The sequence below is a fragment of the Carex rostrata genome, chromosome 4 (assembly GCF_964058835.1).
Source record: "Carex rostrata chromosome 4, lpCarRost1.2, whole genome shotgun sequence".
In the NCBI taxonomy this organism is placed as follows: domain Eukaryota; kingdom Viridiplantae; phylum Streptophyta; class Magnoliopsida; order Poales; family Cyperaceae; genus Carex; species Carex rostrata.
This window is the reverse complement of record NC_135921.1, coordinates 4,902,437-4,915,052: the sequence shown is the minus strand read 5'-3', so window position 1 is coordinate 4,915,052 and position 12,616 is coordinate 4,902,437. Positions and strand designations below refer to the sequence as shown.

Genomic DNA, 12,616 nt, shown 5'->3' with positions numbered 1-12,616 from the left:
GGGTAATTTATATAGTTAAAATGAGTTTTATTAGAAATATCAATAAATTGGGTAAATTTGTGATTTTTTAAATTCAAAAGGGTAAATATGATATTATGAATTTTAGAGGGGGAAATATTTAATTTCAAGGTTTTTGAGGGGATATAAACCGAAGTCACACTCAAAGAAAAATAATTTATTTCAATCTCGGCAGTCTAACCTAGCCCACTTTAAATTAGAGTCTCGTTTAGAAGGCGACAAATATAGAATTCAAATCATTTCTCTGACTCTTCCGTTCCAATCATACCACGACCAAGAATTCCTATTCCATTTCTCGTTTCAGCAAGAAACTTTCTTGTTCCAATCTTGCTGCATCCGGAAATAAACCACAGCCACACTCAGTATACCACCACGATATATAAACCCTTCTACTCTCTCCTCTCGCTCTCAATTCCGATCCTGCGACGATGGGGCGTGATTGGCAACATCTCCCACCGGAGCTCCTTCAGGTCATAGGCAAGAGGATCCCCTCCCTCGCCGTCTACATCCGCTTCCGTGCTGTCTGCCGTCCCTGGCAATCTTCCTGTTCCCTGCGCCCTGACCACCTCCCTGTCCAGCTACCATGGCTGATGCTTCCTTACCGATCCGACGGTAGTAATGATTCAACCCGTCGGTTTTACGATCTTGCAGCTTCTAAAATCCACGAGCTTGACCTCCCTGAGACTCGCGGGATGTCTATCTGTGGATCTTCGCATGGTTGGCTTTTCCTCCAGAAAGGTCAAGAGATGTCCCTCCTTAATCCCATCACTCGTGCCACAATTTCCCTTCCCCCGTTCCCTGGACCTCTCTCTACTTTTGGAATAAACCCTGAGAATTTATTTGAGAACCGGGATGCTAATGAATATGCTATTAGTATTAGCCCTACTGACAATTTCATGGTCCGTAAGGCTATACTGACATCAAGTGCACATGACTCCAGTTGCAGAGTTATTGTTTTTACTTATAGCAAATGGTCATTGGCATTTTGTAAGATTGGAGATGTATGTTGGAAAGCGATTGAATTTCAGTCTGGTTATCCTTGGGGAGGGGATTTTCGTGATATCACATATAGCAATGGTTTTTTGTACACAGTTAGCCCTTTTGCTGCAGTTACAATGTATAACCTTGATAATCGTTCAAAAACATTGTTGGGTGGCGGTGTTAATCTAACTCGCATTCATCTGGTCGAAGGGGTATCTGGGGACATATTGCTCATTCATGACAAACCTATATATGTTAATCGATTCTTGAAGGAAACTAAGCATACAGTGTACAAGTTGAGCAATAACGGCCCGGAACGAGAGTGGATTAAAGTGATAGACGTAGGCCAAAATGTGCTTTTCCTGGGTAGTCATCACAATGCATTGTCCCTCTCAAGTGCTAATCTGCAATCTCCAAAATGGGGTCCAAATTGTTTGTGCTATGACTCGATAAGGAAGAAGTGGAATCCACAAGAAAGATTTGACTCATGGTATAATCACAACATCAAATTGGCCAGCCTGGACAATGAGACGGTTACTGATATAACTGCTGATTTAGGCCGATTTCAGGTGAATGAGCATTGGCAAAGGTCTTTATGGCTGACACCGAGTTTGCTCTAGCTGCTTCCTTACTAATGATAGACAAACTATTTTGGTAATATTGGGCTGGTATAGGATATCAACCGATAATCCTTCAATTAGGTTGTTCCATGCTAATACTTTTTCTTACTGTTGTTTGTGCTTCTTACTGCAGTGAAATTGAAGCTTATACATGTTATTGAATATTGGTGTATTATGAATTGATTGCTAATATATTTTCTTATCTGTTTGATGATATTCCCTGCAAAATTAGAAAGCAATATTATGGATGCATTTGGAAGATTGCATTGCATATTAGAAAGCAATATTATGAATTGATTGCTAACTTGATTTTGAGTTTTCAAATGCTGTTGAAAAGAATTGTGAACATAAACATTCTGCTTTAGTGTTATTCAACAGATTTTTAAGTGTTTCTATTTGAGTAAGAAATCCCTCATTTATTAGTTTAATTCCCTATGTACCTTTAAGGAGTTATTTAATTTATAAGGAAGCTCATAGTCTGGAGACGACAAGTGCGAAATAGCTTAAATAAAGAACTGACATTTCTTGCTGTTATTGGAACAATAATGTTCTGTTTTCAATCAAGTATAACTAGAGTGAAATGTTTCCGAGGAAAACCAGTGCAAATGATGTTGGGACATTGTAATATACTATCTGAACCCATTACCACATATTAGATGTTTGAAAGGTGAATTAAATTAAGTCAAGAGTCTATGTTGTGCATAGTAATTATCTTTTTAAATGTACTGGTACTTCTTCAATGTTATGGCCAAAATTTTAGGTGCAAGTATATCTCATGCATATCTCACGCACATCTAATATAGAGGCTGATCAATTGGCCGATTTTTCTCGAGTGCACAAAATGTCATATGTTGGAACTTTTTATCCTGCTTTTCCATCCCTGAATGGTTTTACTCAACAAGGGTAATTTTCTGGCTTTTTGGTAATTTTGGATTTTTTGCGTGGTGATCGCTTAATTTCTTATGGGTCTATGTGTATGATGTTCATGGTTTTTCATTTTATTGATTACTGGCACCAGGGTGGGGGTTGGGGGTGGTTTCTGTAACTTTTCCTCATTCAACTAAATTACCATACAGAAAAAAAAAAAACTCAGAAATTGGTTTATTTCCTACCTCTGTGATTCCCACAGAAGCTTATCTATTTATAGGCGATATAGATTCACTAATTCCTATGCTTTATCCATATGTCGATCGCTTAATTAAATCTTGCGTTGACACTTGATACCTCAGCCACCACTTCATCATTCCTTTGCTGAAATGGATTAACTATCCCATTATCAACTGCTTCAATTATCTCCTGTCCGTTCCATGCTGTACTTCTCCTTTTCAGTTCGTTGGGCCCCCGTACACAGCGACAAAATAGGCATGCATTTCATTAACACTAATACTGTTACAACATAAAACCTAACAAACCGACAAACAAATGTTCTAAATGCAAGAAAATAACAATTTAATTGAAAACAAAGTTACACCTAAAAAATAGCAGAGTCTGGATCCTATTACTATATATAACTGTCATTTTTTCCTCACACTGTAAATGACCAGTATATTCAATCCTCTGATATTTGGAAGATATCCACATTTATCCTCTTTTGCAGCTTGAGTTCTTGCAGTAAGCTTGTGCTCAGGTTACCATTAATTGAAATTACCAGTATTCCTCCTTGGGATAAAAGTAATTCCAGAGGTGAGGATTACCAGTATTGCTTGAGACCACCTAACCTGCCAAATCTTGTTCTTTGCTTGGTTGATTTGGTGTGCAGCATCTTGTGGTCGCAACTCAGTGTTTTGGTTAAAATTGCTGGGCTTCGTGGAAGATTTCTGAGCATGGTTTTGGTTCCCTTTAGAATTTATTTCATCAATTTTATGAGCTTTAATATTTCAAATTTGAAGTGATAACCAGGCTTGCTCTATTCACTCTACACCTTCAATTTCCATTCTTAATCAAGTTTCTTGAACTCTAGGTCACTACTTTGACTAATGATTCTCCATATAGTTTTCCAATCTATAAGGGAAAAATGGAAATTAGTATAATTAAAGTTAATATTAAATATATGAGTTTTTACAATTTAAATGGATAAATATGCAATTACTGATTTTAAAAGGGGAAATTGTAATATTAAAACTGGAGGGAATCCCCTATTATTTTTTTGTGATTCAACACCTGTCGGCTGTAGCACAATAATTTTCAAATTCTATGTGACAAGTTATTCTATTAGGCTAAGCTCCTCTTCCAAGCGGATCGGGCTATTCTAGAGCCCATTGAACCTACTCCGTTCTCTGTTCTCTGTTCTCTGTTCTCTGTTCTCCGATTTGAGATTTGGTGACCATGCCATCTCAGAAAATCATAATTAGCACTGACCTCATGGAGAAATTAAGCTTCCGGATCCATTTCAATGAAATAGGTGATAAAACAACGAATCAAAAGTTGAGATTAAAGGACTTTCATTTTATAAGAGAAAACTTAGTTAAAAGGGGGTTCTCAATTAAATTGATGCATAAAATTTACAACGAAAGCAAGACATAGATAAATATATTAATTTTGTTAAATACTTAATAAATAGTAAAAAAAATTTCAAAAAATATTAAATTTGATCTGCATTCACATTTTATTATATCAATTATGTTGAATGGTTTGGATCGACTATTTGAACTTTGAAAACCTTGAAAATTGAGAGTGTAATTCGGTGTCACCAAAAAAGATGTAATTGGATCCCTCCTTTATTATGAATTTTAGAAGAGAGAATACGCAATTTCGATGTACTTAAATATAATATTCTTGTCTACTTTTTGAAAACACAAGGATGCAATTATCTCTTATACAGCTAGATTCTTCTAATTCTAAATATACATTTTAATTTATTACTCTAGTCTAATTAAATGTAAGGCAAAAAAAAAAAAAAAATTATAAGACCTCCCCTCTTATTAAATTAAATGAGCCAGGCCCAACAAAAATACTACGGCCCAGTTCAGAAAGTTAATTTCAATCCCCGTCTAATCTCCTTCCAATAGAAAACCAACAAAAAAATTAAAATAGAATTCAAATCATTTCTCCGACGCTTTCGTTCCGTTCATACCACATAACCAGGAGCAAGAATTCCGATTTCATTTCATTTCTTGTTTTAGCAAGAAACTTTCTTCTTCGGGAAATAAACCAAAGTCACACTCAGTAAACCACTACTCTCTCCTCTCTCTCTCTCAATTCCGATCGATGGATTCCCAGCAGAGCAATCCTGCGACCATGGGGCGTGATTGGCAACATCTCCCACCGGAGCTCCTTCAGGTCATAGGCAAGAAGGTCACCTCCCTCGCCGTCTACATCCGCTTCCGTGCTGTCTGCCGTCCCTGGCAATCTTCCTGTTCCCTGCGCCCTGACCACCTCCCTGTCAAGCTACCATGGCTGATGCTTCCTTACCGATCCGACGGTAGTAATTATACAACCCGTCGGTTTTACGATCTTGCAGCTTCTAAAATCCACGAGCTTGACCTCCCTGAGACTTGTGGGATGTCTATCAGTGGATCTTCGCATGGTTGGCTTTTCCTCCAGAAAGGTCAAGAGATGTCCCTGCTTAATCCCATCACCCGTGCCACAATTTCCCTTCCCCCGTTCAGCGGACGTCCCACTGCTTTTGGAATTGCTCCCGCTACCCTTGATGGATCAGATGCTATTAACCCTACTGACAATGTCATGGTCCATAAGGCTATACTGACATCAAGTCCAGTACTAGACCCCAGTTGCAAAGTTTTTGTTTTTACTAATAGCACATGGTCTCTGGCATTTTGTAAAATTGGGGATAAATGTTGGACAGTGATTGAATTTGAGGATGATTGGGGTATTTACGATATCATGTATAGCAATGATTTTTTATACGCAATTGACTGTTTGGCTACAGTTATAATGTATAACCTTAATAATCCTTCAAGAACATTGTTGGGTGGTGAGGCTGGCAGAATTAATCTATTTTGCTTTCATCGTCTGGTCAAAGGGGTATCTGGGGACATATTGCTCATTGAGGACATACCTATCTATGCTAATGAAGTTTTTGAGGAAACTAAGCATAAAGTGTACAAGTTGAGCAATGATGGAGAACCAAAGTGGATTGAAGTGATAGATGTAGGCCAAAATGTGCTTTTCCTGTGTGGTAAATACAATGCATTTTCCCTCTCAAGGGCTAATCTGCAATTGCCAGAATGGGGTTTAAATTGTTTGTGCTATGACTCGGTAAGGACAGAGCAGAGGAACCGACAAGAAAGTTGTGGCTCATGGTACTATAATCACAACATCAAATTAGCCAGGCTAGATGATGGGAATATTACTGATATAACTGGTGATTTAGGCTCATTTCAAAAGAATGAGCTTTGGCAAAGGTCTTTATGGCTGACACCGAGTTTGCTCTAGCTGCTTCCTTACTAATGAGAGAGACTATTATTGTAATTTTGTACTGGTATAGAATATCAACAGATAATCCTTCTATTAGTTTGTTCCATGCTAATACTTTTTCTTACTGTTGTTCCTGCTTTGTTCCTGCTTCTTCCTGTAGTGAAATGAAAGCTTATACATATTCTTGAATATTGATGTATTGTCCGAACCAATTTAAGCTAGAATTTTTCTTCTCTGTTTGATGATATTCCCTGCAAAATTTATCTGAATTAATTAATAATGATTCTACTGTTGGGATTTCTTATGAAGTAGTAGTGGAATTTCTTATGAGTTTACTTTTAATTAATCCTTGATTGATTGTTGTTTCTAAAATCTTAAACATAATTAATTTGAGTATCAAGTAATTTTTTTACTTGTGACGCGTATAAATTTTTAATTTTAATAAAAATAAATTTATAAATTTGTGAAATTTTGAGATTTATATGAGGGACTATAATATTATGAATTTTAGATGAGAAAATAGTCAAAATATGCAATTTTAAAGTACTCAAATATGAAAGGGATACAAAACATTTTGTCTACTTTTTAAAAATACGAGATGCAATTATCTCACTCGGCCAATTAGAAAAGTAAATTATTTCAAATATGTAATTTAATCACACACTTATGTGCGCGTCACAACTAGAAAAATAAATTATTTGTTTTCACACTCGGCCAATTAGAGAACTGAATTTTCTTTAAACAATATTTTATTTATTTATTTAACAAAAATATAAAATAAGTACTCTATAAATTTTAATTAAATATTAATAAATTTGTAAAATTTTGAAATTTATAATATTATGAATTTTAGAGGGGAGAATACGCAATTTCGATGTACTTAAATATAATATTATTTCCTACTTTTCAAAAATACAAGATGCAATTATCTCTTATAGAACTAGATCCTTCTAATTCTTCCATTTCATAAATATAAATATACATTTTAATTTATTACTCTAGTCCAATTAAACGGAAGGAAAAAAAGAAATTATGAATTCCCGTCTAATCTTAAGGCCCAACAGAAATATTAAGGCCCAGTTCAGAAAGTTAATTTTGAATTCCCGTCTAATCTCCTTGCAATAAAAAACCAACAAAAAACTAAAATAGAATTCAAATCATTTCTCCGACGCTTTCGTTCCGTTCATAGTTTCATACGACATAACCAGGAGCAAGAATTCCGATTTAATTTCTTGTTTTAGCAAGAAACTTTCTTGTTCGGGAAATAAACCAAAGTCACATTCAACACTCAGTACACCATGGGGCGTGATTGGCAACATCTCCCACCGGAGCTTCTTCAGGTCATAGGCAAGAAGGTCACCTCCCTCGCCGTCTACATCCGCTTCCGTACAGTCTGCCATCCCTGGCAATCTGCCTGTTCCCTGCGCCCTGACCACCTCCCTCTCCAGCTCCCATGGCTGATGCTTCCTTACCCATCCATCGGTAATAATGATTCTACCCGTCGCTTTTACGATCTTGCAACTTCTAAAATCCACGAGCTTGACCTCCCTGAGACTTGCGGGGTGTCTATCTGTGGATCTTCGCATGGTTGGCTTGTCCTCCACAAAGGTCAAATGTTGTCCCTGCTTAATCCCATCAGTCGTGCCACAATTTCCCTTCCCCCCTTCAGCGGGCCTCCCACTGCTCTTGGAATTGCTCCCGGTCACCTTATTGGATCAGATGCTGAGAATTTCTTTGAGAACTGGGAAGCTAATCAATATGCTATTAACCATACTGACAATGTCATGGTCTGTAAGGCTATACTGACATCAAGTCCAGTACTAGACCCCAATTGCAAAGTTTTTGTTCTTACTATTAGCAAATGGTCGTTGGCATTTTGTAAAATTGGGGATACATGTTGGACAGTGATTGAATTTGAGTCTGATTGGGCTACTCGCGATATCATGTATAGCAATGATTTTTTATACACAATTGACCTTTTTGGTGAAATTACAAAGTATAACGTCAATAATCCTTCAAGAACATTGTTGGGTGGCGGGCCTAACATGAATCTATTTGCCTTTCATCTGGTCGAAAGGGTATCTGGGGACATATTGCTCATTGATGAGAAACGTATCTTTGTTAATGAAGTTTTGATCAAAACTGAGCATACAGTGTACAAGTTGAGAAATGATGGAGAACCAGAGTGGATTGAAGTGATAGATGTAGGCCAAAATGTGCTTTTCCTATGTGGTAGATACAATGCATTTTCCCTCTCAAGTGCTAATCTGCAATTCTCAGAATGGGGTTCACATTGTTTGTGCTATGACTCGGTATGGACAGAGCAGACGAACAGACAAGAAAGTTGTGGCTCATGGTATAATCACAACATCAAATTGGTCAGGCTGGATGATGGGACGTTTACTGATATAACTGGTGATTTAGGTTCATTTCAAGTGAAAGCGCATTGGCAAAATTCTATATGGCTGACACCGAGTTTGGACCAGCTGCTTCCTTAGTAATGATAGACCGACTGTTTTGGTAATTCTGGTCTGGTATCGGAATATCAACAAATAATCCTTCTATTAGTTTGTTCCATGCTAATACTTTTTCTTACTGTTGTTCCTGCTTCTTCCTGCAGTGAAATGGAAGCTTATACATCTTATTGAATATTGATGTATTGTCCCAAACAATTTAAGCTAGAATATTTCTTCTCTGTTTGTTGATATTCCCTGCAAAATTTATCTGAAATAATTAATATGGAGAACAAGATGTACTGGCACTTATTCAATGTTATGACAACTGCTTTATAATTTCCTGACTGCAAGCTGATGTTTTATTAAAATATTCTATGTAGTCTTAGTAATCTTTTCTAGTATACTTGTACAGGACCTGAATCCTTGACTGAAAATTGGCATTTCTCCATCGTTAAAAGAACTGTCTTATTATTTCTTGACATAAATTTATGTTAAGGCATCAATTACTCCTTAAGTAATCTTCAGTCATTCAATTTAATGTGAAACAAAATATTAATAATTGTTAGAAAAAGGGAAAAACGGCCTGTTATTCTATCCAACCAATTTAGCACCTCCTGTTTATTGCCTGTCTTAGCAGTACATTATCAGTAGTTGGTTACCCTTGCGTTGAGAAAAGTTCATACTTTATGGGTTAAGTGTAGGATGAATTACCATCAACCTTGAAATAGTAAAATATATAAAAAAAATGTTCGGACGTCCATGTTTCTTTAGCATTAATTAACACATTAACATGACATCATATTTGCAACTAATGATGGCAGGGTATCTGATATTTCTTGTTCAGTCCACGTCTGAGTTACATCTACATAAGAAAATAATAGAAGAAAAGGAACAATCATATCTAACTCAGCAGAACTAGTGATAAACAGGTTGTGCTGAGTTTAGTTTCTTAAGTGAATTTAGAGAAAATTTGTTTAGTTTTAATTGATCCTTGGTTGATTGTAGTTTCTAAAATCTTAAACATAATTAATCTTAAACACAATTAAAAAAATAACTTATAAAATATTCATTGTTTTGACCATTTGACCATGTACTAAATAAATTCCAAACTTTAAAAAATTTACATGTACATGCAACACTCAAGAAGTACTTGGATTTCAATGGTTTAGATTTTCGTAATTTGAAATCAATCCGATAGTTTTTTGAAAGTGTGCTCACCAACACCTCTTAGTGAGCACATCACATCCTAGTTTTGCTCTATAATATATATTTAAGTTATATTGGGTTAATATGTGAGTATTAAGATTTAAAATGGTAAATATATAATTATGAAATTTGGAGTGGTAAACGTAATTTGATAGTTTGTGAGTGGTATATATAGGGGTGTCAATGAGTACGATACCGATAGGGTGGAGCCATATTCATACCCATGTCTTCTAAGAATTGACCTTACATGTACCCTATCCATATCCATTAAAAATTTACCTTACCCTACCTTCCCCATATCCGTTAAGATTAGCGGGTAACGAAATGGTAGTGGGAGAATACGAATAATACGAATATAATAGTTTTATTATTTTTACAAATAAACCATCAAAACTTATCATGTCATACATATGCAATCACAATTACTAATATAAAATAAAAATATAAATATGCAATTAAATCTAAGTAATAGTTTTTTATTAAGTAAAAAAAATCAAAATCACAAGTATCTCTTCTAACAAATTATATTCCTTAACTAAATAATAAAACATTCAAACAAAAAAGTAAAATGTTTAGCATAATATTCTTTTTATGATATAATTTATTTTATATAATTACCCATTACCCAACGGGTACGAAATAGCCTTTATCCGTACCCATACACGTTTATGTAATGAAAAAAATCCTTACCCATACCCATACCCATACCCGTACCCAATAAGTTAACAAAAAAAAATCTTAACCATACCCATCTTATCGAATTTTTATTAAGTATACATATTTTTATATATAATATTGAATTATATATATATTTTTTATTTATACATATACTATACAATTTTTATTATTATGATTAGGTTAATTTATAAAATATTTTATATAATTTTTATTTAGTAATATAAGATAAAATTAGTTTATTCAATATTTTATGTTGGACAAAAAATAAAGTAGTGCAAAATATGTTTAATAATATGTATTGAGAAGCATTATTTTGATAGCAAGAACTTTATTATTGAGAGCTGGGTGAATTTTTTTTTTCCTCTTTTATACAAATTTTGTCAATTTTGTCGTTAATAAATATGTTCTCCAATCTTTCTTTTAGATTAAGTTACTATTAATAAAGGAAATATTTGAGACTTAACAATACAGATGGCATATTTTGTATATTTATGAAAGGAGAGGGTTATATTGAGCTTATCAATTTTAATTTTGAGAGCTAAGAGAAAATTTTCTCTCTAAATACCTATTATACTCTTATACTCTCTCCCATCTATCACAATTAATAGAAAAGTTAAAAAATGAAACAATTAAGAAAGGAATGTTGTCACAATTAATACCTATTATATCCTGAACAACCCCTTCTTTCTCTTGAATTTTCGCTTATTATTTGGAAAAAAAAAATATTAATGAAAATTGCCTTCTGTGTTCCTCAATTCTGATTATTTAATTATACCAAAAAAAATATTTTCATCATCTTTACAAGTAAAATAAAACAAGCTTTTGTAATGTCCACGTGTGCTTTGCACATGCGGGCAATTTATAAATAGAAACTCCATTGCAAAGTTGGGCATGTTAATTTAATTCTCTATATAATTACAAGAGATGCACAATTATAAAATTAAGATTGGAGGAAGAAAAATCTAGTGTACTGTAATTTTATTTTAAAGGGCACTAAATTTATTTATTTTAAGAGATGCCCATATATAGGTGTTTGACAGAAGCATATAAAAATTTACCAAATTTAATAAATATATAGAATACAAATTTTAATGAATAAAATTGTAAAATTTTAATTTTAGAGATGAACTTTCTGTCTTTTTTTTTTCTCTCACTACCGTCCCTTGTTTGTTGTTTGCAGTGATATAACAATAGTCCTTGTAATTACCTTGAAAATTAGAATTACAATTAATATAAAATATCTTCAATAAAAAATTTGAACTGAAATCTATATCAAATCTAGTATTCGTTACTTAAAAATTCCAATTAAATCATTGTAGATATAAAAATCAAGATATAATACAAAAAATTATGATAAATTACTAATGATTACTTTTGCTGGTATTAAGATTTTTTTTTTATGAAGGTAAAAAGCGAATGCTCCTTAAAAGTTAAAACTCATTTAATTCTTTCATTTCATAAAAAATAAATATACATTTTATTTTATTACTGTGGTCTAGTTAAAGATAACGAAAAAAAGAAAAGAAATATAACTTCTCTCTTATTAAAGGTCCGGAAAGTCACATTATATTATACTACCTTAATTTCCAATCTCTTTTAACGTCAGCAATGAACAGTGTTACCCATATGCTTTGCCATCTGATCGTTAAAATATGATGCAGATCAATTCAAGTGATCTCACCTCTCGTTATTCATTATCAACTGGGGTTCTCCAGTTATTCGCTCACTACAGCAGCCCCCACAACAAACGAAGGCCCAAATCACTCTCTCCGCCTCTCTCCAGTTCGCATGGGGTCCCACCTGTCGTCCGCTGCTCCCTCGAGCGTGCCACGTTGTTAGCTCCATGCTACGTGTTTCTCCTCCCGCGCTCCGTGTCTTGTCCTCTCCTTTCTTGGTCGGTGTTACTCCCATTTAGCTTAGCCATTGTGCTTTTCTCCTCTCCTTCAATAGCAGTTGCTAATCTGTGGTCTTTTACCTTCACCTCGTCTTTTCTTCCTCGCCATTCTGCACCGCTGCTACACCCTCGATTGCGATCTATTCCCTCCGCCTCTGCTGGTTTCTGTTCAATTGGTATGATTTGTTGACATTTTCATAATTTCTGCATTCAGTCAACTAGTAGAGAACAAATAAAGCCTGTGGCAGCTAATTCTAAAAAAAAAAAAACTACTTTTATTCATAAACCAGTGTCCAAATTGGAGTTCATTTTGGAATTTTGGTGTTTCTTGTCAACCAATGACAAACAAGTCTCATGAAATTTGTCAAATCAGCAAGTAGCCTCCC

The 12,616-nt window shown here is 34.6% G+C and overlaps 3 protein-coding genes across 3 annotated transcripts; all 3 read left to right on the top strand.

The window, feature by feature from the left end:
- Window positions 1–446: 446 nt before the first annotated feature.
- LOC144552541 (putative F-box protein At4g22180) lies at window positions 447–1,619 on the top strand. Its single transcript, XM_078300505.1, has one exon. It carries the CDS (start codon window positions 447–449, stop codon window positions 1,617–1,619), a length of 1,173 nt encoding a protein of 390 aa, XP_078156631.1.
- A 3,207-nt stretch (window positions 1,620–4,826) lies between these two features.
- On the top strand, window positions 4,827–6,014 carry LOC144552539 (putative F-box protein At5g55150). Its single transcript, XM_078300504.1, has one exon. The coding sequence runs from the start codon at window positions 4,827–4,829 to the stop codon at window positions 6,012–6,014; it is 1,188 nt and encodes a 395-aa protein (XP_078156630.1).
- Window positions 6,015–7,294: 1,280 nt separating this feature from the next.
- Window positions 7,295–8,494, top strand: LOC144552538 (putative F-box protein At5g55150). The gene has a single exon (XM_078300503.1). It carries the CDS (start codon window positions 7,295–7,297, stop codon window positions 8,492–8,494), a length of 1,200 nt encoding a protein of 399 aa, XP_078156629.1.
- Window positions 8,495–12,616: the final 4,122 nt, after the last annotated feature.

Excerpts from the sequence above, each read along its gene's own strand:
- LOC144552541 (XM_078300505.1), top strand. The coding sequence starts at position 447 with ATGGGGCGTGATTGGCAACATCTCCCACCGGAGCTCCTTCAGGTCATA.
- LOC144552538 (XM_078300503.1), top strand. The coding sequence starts at position 7,295 with ATGGGGCGTGATTGGCAACATCTCCCACCGGAGCTTCTTCAGGTCATA.
- LOC144552539 (XM_078300504.1), top strand. The coding sequence starts at position 4,827 with ATGGATTCCCAGCAGAGCAATCCTGCGACCATGGGGCGTGATTGGCAA.